Source organism: Gavialis gangeticus, unplaced genomic scaffold, assembly GCF_001723915.1.
Source record: "Gavialis gangeticus isolate Ggan-Ray unplaced genomic scaffold, GavGan_comp1, whole genome shotgun sequence".
NCBI lineage: Eukaryota > Metazoa > Chordata > Crocodylia > Gavialidae > Gavialis > Gavialis gangeticus.
The window spans coordinates 103,435,085-103,440,983 of record NW_017729024.1 but is presented as its reverse complement, the minus strand read 5'-3'; the positions used below and the strand labels follow the sequence as shown (position 1 = coordinate 103,440,983).

The window sequence follows — 5,899 nt, the reverse complement described above, 5'->3', positions numbered from 1 at the left end:
GGAGCAGACCTGAAACGTTGCTCTCATAGGCTGCATCTAGACGAGCGCAACCATGCAGTGTGTTGTGCAGTGGACACATCTATGGCACCACATACCACACATCCAGTTGTTCTCTGTGCTGCAAGGGAGCATTGTGGGGTTTTTTTTTCCTTGCCCGTGCATATCCAAGGGTAAAAAAAAAAACATAGCGGCATACACAGGGGCAGTGCATGCTGGTCAAAACCAGAGGTGGGCCAGCCGGAGCCACACTCCAGCTGCTGGCCGGGCTCCAAGTGGCAGGATTGCTGCCGCTGCAGCCCCAAGAGGCCCCCAGGAACCCAGATAAGGCTGCTGGGGCCAGTTCAGTGCTGGCCCTGGCCTCCCGTACTCCACCCGGGGTAACCTGCTGTGCACCAGAGAGCATGTGGCACAGGCATTCCCTTGGGACAGCTAGCAGTGGTGCAAGGTGTCCTGCTGCTATTTGTCCCTGGAGAACCAAATGTCCACGCTTGTGTGGATATGGCCATAGCTACTTTTTCTAGTCCCTACTAGTTATGTCAACATGAGATGTTTACTGTGTCAACACAAGTACTATCCTGAGGTGGTGTTATTTACTCTGCAATGCGTGTGTAGATGCTGATGGGGGCTGGCAGGGGCACAGCGGTGTTACAGTGCAGGGGGCTGCCTGCCAGCTAACTTCACCCTGAAGCACCCTTCTGCCCCAGCCAGCCCCTTGGCAGCATGTTGAGCCAGGTTGGAGCAGCCCAAGGGTGGCAGGCTGACCTGCTGGGCTCTGTGCCAGGTGGGGCTGCTCCAACCTGGCTCAATGTGCTGCTGTCCTGGGCACACATAAGAATGCGGAGCCCGGGAGCAATAAACTCCAGTGTAAAATGTGCTGGAGTTTATTCAGTCGAATTAATTGTACGTGTAGATGTGCCCACTGCGTGTTTCTTTATTCTCATGTTTTCCAGTTTGTGTTCTTCTCCTTGCCCTGTTCTTTGGAACAGACACAAAAAATCATGGTTTGCTGCAAGAGCAGCAAATTACTACATTTGCAAAATGAAAACATAGATGTCAGAACTGCTTCTAGCTATGAAAACCCTGTACATGGAGTATGGCTTTGTAAATATGAGCCACCTAGTTTTCCTTTTCAAACATACAAGGAACTTGAGAGAGATTAAAAGCTTTATTTTTGCTTAAAACTGTATGTGTTACCAAATGCTTTACACAGCAGATATTAGAAATTATACCTCGTTGAATGGACATTTCTAATGAACTACCTTGATGTGCTTTTCCCCTGTGGATTTAGCCCCATGTTCAGAGATTGATTGAATGTCTTATTTATGGCAAAGATTTGTTAGGGTAATATCTTTTATTGGGGCAACAATTTAGTTAGAATTCAGTTAGACAAGCTTTCAAATGCAAGACATTTTTCTTCACCAAGACCCAATATTACATTTCTCTCACTGAGTAAATACTCCCTGGGAAAGAATAAGGCCAGGGAGTATTTACTTATATGACATAATAATTATAATAGACATAATAATGTCTATTATAGCATTTATTTTTATATGCAATAGCAGTGGAGTAGATTAGACTGCTGCAGTTGCACCAGTTTCAGTTTCTGGATGGATTTATAATGGAACCCCATAAGATTTGAGAGTGCTAAGCATTTCTGAAAATCAGCCAAGAAGTGTTTTGAATTGAACATTCAAGAATGACGAGCACAAAATTAGAAAAAGTCTTTTGAGAACATGTACCATATATTCCAAAGATAAAAAGTATCTGTATAGCTTGAATGAAGGGTCACAAGTGCACACCTAGGCAAACCTACAGTAGGTGTCAAGTTCAAAGCATAGTGCTATTTGCACATTAGCTTTGCTATTTCAGCCAACTTTAATGATTTTCATGTGATTTATTGCCTTTGATAGTAAAACAACAGCAGTATTAGATCTGCATCTGTAACAGTGATTGTGACTCAGATACGAGATCTATGAGAGTTTCACACTACAAATCTTATCTGGGCACCTCTGTTGTGACTGTCATTGTTTGGAGGTGTTGTTTGTTTCAGACGTGAAAGAAGAGATGAAAATATATAGGAGATCCAGATAGCTTGAGAAGTTTAAGGAAAATTGTCTAAAACCACTATGCTGTAGTTATTATTTCTTGTAGTAGGCTTAAAAAAACCTCAACTCTATACAGAAATTTAGAAGTTTAAAATGGAAAAATAACTTTTAAATCATTGTCTAGATTTTAAAGTTACAGTCAGAGCATAAGAGCACATGACAAACTTGAGAAGTCTTATCATACTACTAGTGCTGACTTATCCATGGGCTAGGTGTTTGCTTACTGTTGATACTGGAAAGAAGAACTGAGCGAAAGGAAGTGTAAGGGATGAAACACAGCTTCTTAATGTGACATTGAACTGGAGTTTGAATGTGTATGCACTAGTCCCTTTCATTGAACAAGTTTTGTTCCTGGAGGTTTAGAAAGCAAAGTTTAGGTGATTCTTTAGAACTCTCCCTGTACTCAGCCCTTGTGCATTAGGCACCTTTTCCCTATCATATTGTTGCAAGAAGAAGAACCTCTTTATATAATAATAACAAAGAGTTGGCAAACCTTTTAGTTCTTTGTTGCTATCTTTTAAATAAATGTTTGTAGCACGTTCAAAGGATGACATTGAAAGGAAACCAACATGAGAGATTTGTAATTGCAATTTGCAGTCTTTAATAATGTGAAGCTTGTGAAAAAACAAGAAATGAGGAAATCAAAAGTGATGGCTGACACTCCTTCCTTAACTCATACCGCTGTGCCTTCCTTCTTTCTTTCACAATTGTGTGAGTTGAGTACAGAGTGTCAGTCCAACCCTGCTTTGCTCCAAGGCAAGTAACCATTACTAACAAATTTGACTTGAGTTTAATAGGCAGTGTACAACTTCACTAGATTTGTATGCATTTAACAAATTCCAGCACCTGTGAGGGATTCTTCTTTGGCAGTCAGCCTGCTTCCTTCCAGGGCCAAGCCCATATTGACCAAGATGGCCTTAAAAAACTGATTCCTAGGACAGTCTCTTTCAAGTGGGAGAGTTTTGGTGAAAATTTTCCATCATTTGTGAATGAGCTTACTGCAAACAATTGACATTAAGCTGTGACAACTGGTAATACTGCATAAGGACAAAGAAGCACAAAAAATACCCTTGGCCATTGGACAGTTGAAATGAAAATTGGCTTAATATGGCAGTGGGGAAACAGGACTTTTCCAGACTTGGACAAGAAGCAGCAACTGCCAAGTGAGCACTGTTCCTAGGTCATGTTGAAAAAACCAACATCTAATGCTTCCAGGTTTGAAAGATATCAGATAACTAATGGGCTACAGTGGTAAGGAGCTCTTTGGCAACAGGAATATACAAACCAAAACAAAGCCTTTACAACAATAGCTCTGAAATAGGCTGCAGTTTCACCATTTCATTCTAGTGCCCGGTACATTCTCTACTTGCTGCCTAACATTTTTCATGATGAACCTCATCTTTGAGCAATGCTAATACTTTTTGTCAAATTATTGCAGCAGCAGCCCTATGCATTTCTAAGACAGGGAGTATAAATACACGTGTGTGCATATCCATGCCCATACACACACAAAAAGACATCTACACACTTCATATAAATACATATGCATATATAGGTTTAGCTCCTCAGCTGATGTAAATCAACATAACTCCACTGATTCCATCAACAAAGAATCTAGCTCTTAGTGCTGGGTGAGCAGAAATGCAATATCTAAAATGATTGGAACATGTTAATCATCTATGATATGCATCTTTTCATTTATCAGCATCCACAAACATTTTGGGAAAAGAAGACTAGTTTCTTCAGTCTAAAATAAACTAAAGATTTTTGAGGTAAAAAGGGAAAAGGGATTGTGATTGGCATATTTATTTCTGATGCCCTGTTTCCACAAACCTATAGCCCCATGCCAAACTGTCCTAGGAGATCAATGTAGGCAGGAATAAGTGAGATGGGAAGGAAGTTGACGCTTGTAAATTGTCAGATGAGGCACCGGTTATTAGCCTTAGTGATGCCAATTCTGACTGGCGTCACTAAGGAGCCTGTCTTTGTAGTTCTCAACAGGCATTTTATATAAAGAAAAACCACTACCCAGCCCACCTATTTCAAATGTTGTTGCTATACATATTCAAATCTCTTTCCTGTTTTTAGGCCACTACATGTATGTGGATTCTGTTTATGTCAAGCATTTTCAGGAGGTGGCTCAGCTAATCTCACCTAGGACAAGCATGCCCATGTCTGGCTGTTTATCCTTTTATTACCAACTGAAGCAGGAGAGTGGCATTGTTTTTACCCTCTATATCCGAGATACAAGTGGCTTTTATGAAGAGATTTGGAAAACAGACAATACAGTGAATGCAGAGTGGAATTTAGCAGAGGTTGACTTTGACGCACCATACCCAGTAGAGGTAAGACAATCGAATACCTGTGTGAAATAGCTCTGTCTTCTACTGTTTGCATAATAGCTTAATATGGTAATGATAAATCTAATCTGAGGGGACATGAGAACAGCTTTACTTCTGGCTGTTAACCATAAGGTTGTTAAAAGAGGTCGGTGACCAGTTGTTTAGCATATCTGCTGGGGGAAGGAGAAAAATAAGTCAACTTAAATAGCAGCACAGATTTCGTTAGATATTATTAAAAACATTCTAACAATAAGGATGGGGAGGCTATAATTATAAGGATATGAATAAAAAACTGGCTACCTAGGAAGGCTGTGGAATCTCCTTCATCAGAACTTTTTTAACAACAGCTTAGTCAAGTGTTTGCTAAGGCTGGTCTAGGTGTACTTGAATCTACACAGTGTAGGGGGTTTAATCACTTTTGGCTCCCTTCCAGTTGCATATTTCTGGGATCCTCTGATTCTTTGCCTCAAGGTTGTGTGTCACATAATCAAATAGATTCTGCTCACACAGTGCAAAATTAATGTAATTTTAAAAGTTGTGGTAGTTTCTGTACCCTGAGTTTACTGCCTGGGGTGCATTCTTCCTTCTCTCTTTTTAGCCTCCTGTAACCAGAGCTTGCTTTCTACTCCTCTAGCTGCCTCCCCATTATTAACACAACTCTAAGGTAAAGCAAAAATGTATTATAATTACATTTTCCTGCCTAGTGCAGGGGGGTTGGACCTGATGATCTTGTGAGGTCCCTTCCAGTCCCTTACAATCTATGAATAATAATAATTATTATTGTTAGCAATCATATTAATGCTAAGAACATTCACAGAAAATATTGATTATAGGTTTTTTTTTCCGCTGATGAACAGCACTGAAGCTTCTTAGAGGTTTTGGTATAAGCAGAATATAACTGATACAGCTGTCAAGGCTGAATGTGTGTTTAATTCCACTTGCCAAAGATAGGGATACCCTAGCATAAAACACTTATTGCTTCACTTATATGCATAATGAGTTTGCAGACATTCAAATGTGTTGAATTTAAAATAAAACTGTGCATTTTTACATGCTATATATCCTTTCCACATCCTGTAGTGCTCATAACAAAGCAGATCTATCAGTCAGATCCACCAGACAAACACAGACTAAATAACCGTACTCCAAGAAAAGTCTTTACCCTGAAAAGAGACAAGAGCTAAAGATTTCAGAAGTCTAAGAAGAGTTTTGTACTGAGTATTGATTGTGCATAGGAAGCATTCATTCAGCAGTGATGCCCCAAGACAGTGGTTTTGAATCTTTTTAAATTTGTGGACCCCTAAAAATTTTTGAATGGAGGTGCAGATGCCTTTAAGTTGTAAGTGTGGGTATTCACATACTTTTGATTGATCATAGTAATCTTTCAGGGAAAACTTAGACACAGTCTGGAGACCCCCAGGGGTCTGCAGACCACAGACTGAAAATAACAAC

The 5,899-nt window shown here is 40.1% G+C and overlaps 1 protein-coding gene across 3 annotated transcripts in view; it reads left to right on the top strand.

Annotated features, from left to right (window-relative positions):
• The window catches only part of MAMDC2 (MAM domain containing 2), a 157,844-nt gene that overhangs the window by 82,444 nt on the left and 69,501 nt on the right, over window positions 1–5,899 (top strand). For all 3 annotated transcript variants that reach the window (XM_019517471.1, XM_019517472.1, XM_019517473.1), the window contains one exon: window positions 4,194–4,450. In XM_019517471.1, coding sequence (XP_019373016.1) covers window positions 4,194–4,450 — 257 coding nt within the window. The remainder of the gene's footprint in view (window positions 1–4,193; window positions 4,451–5,899) is intronic.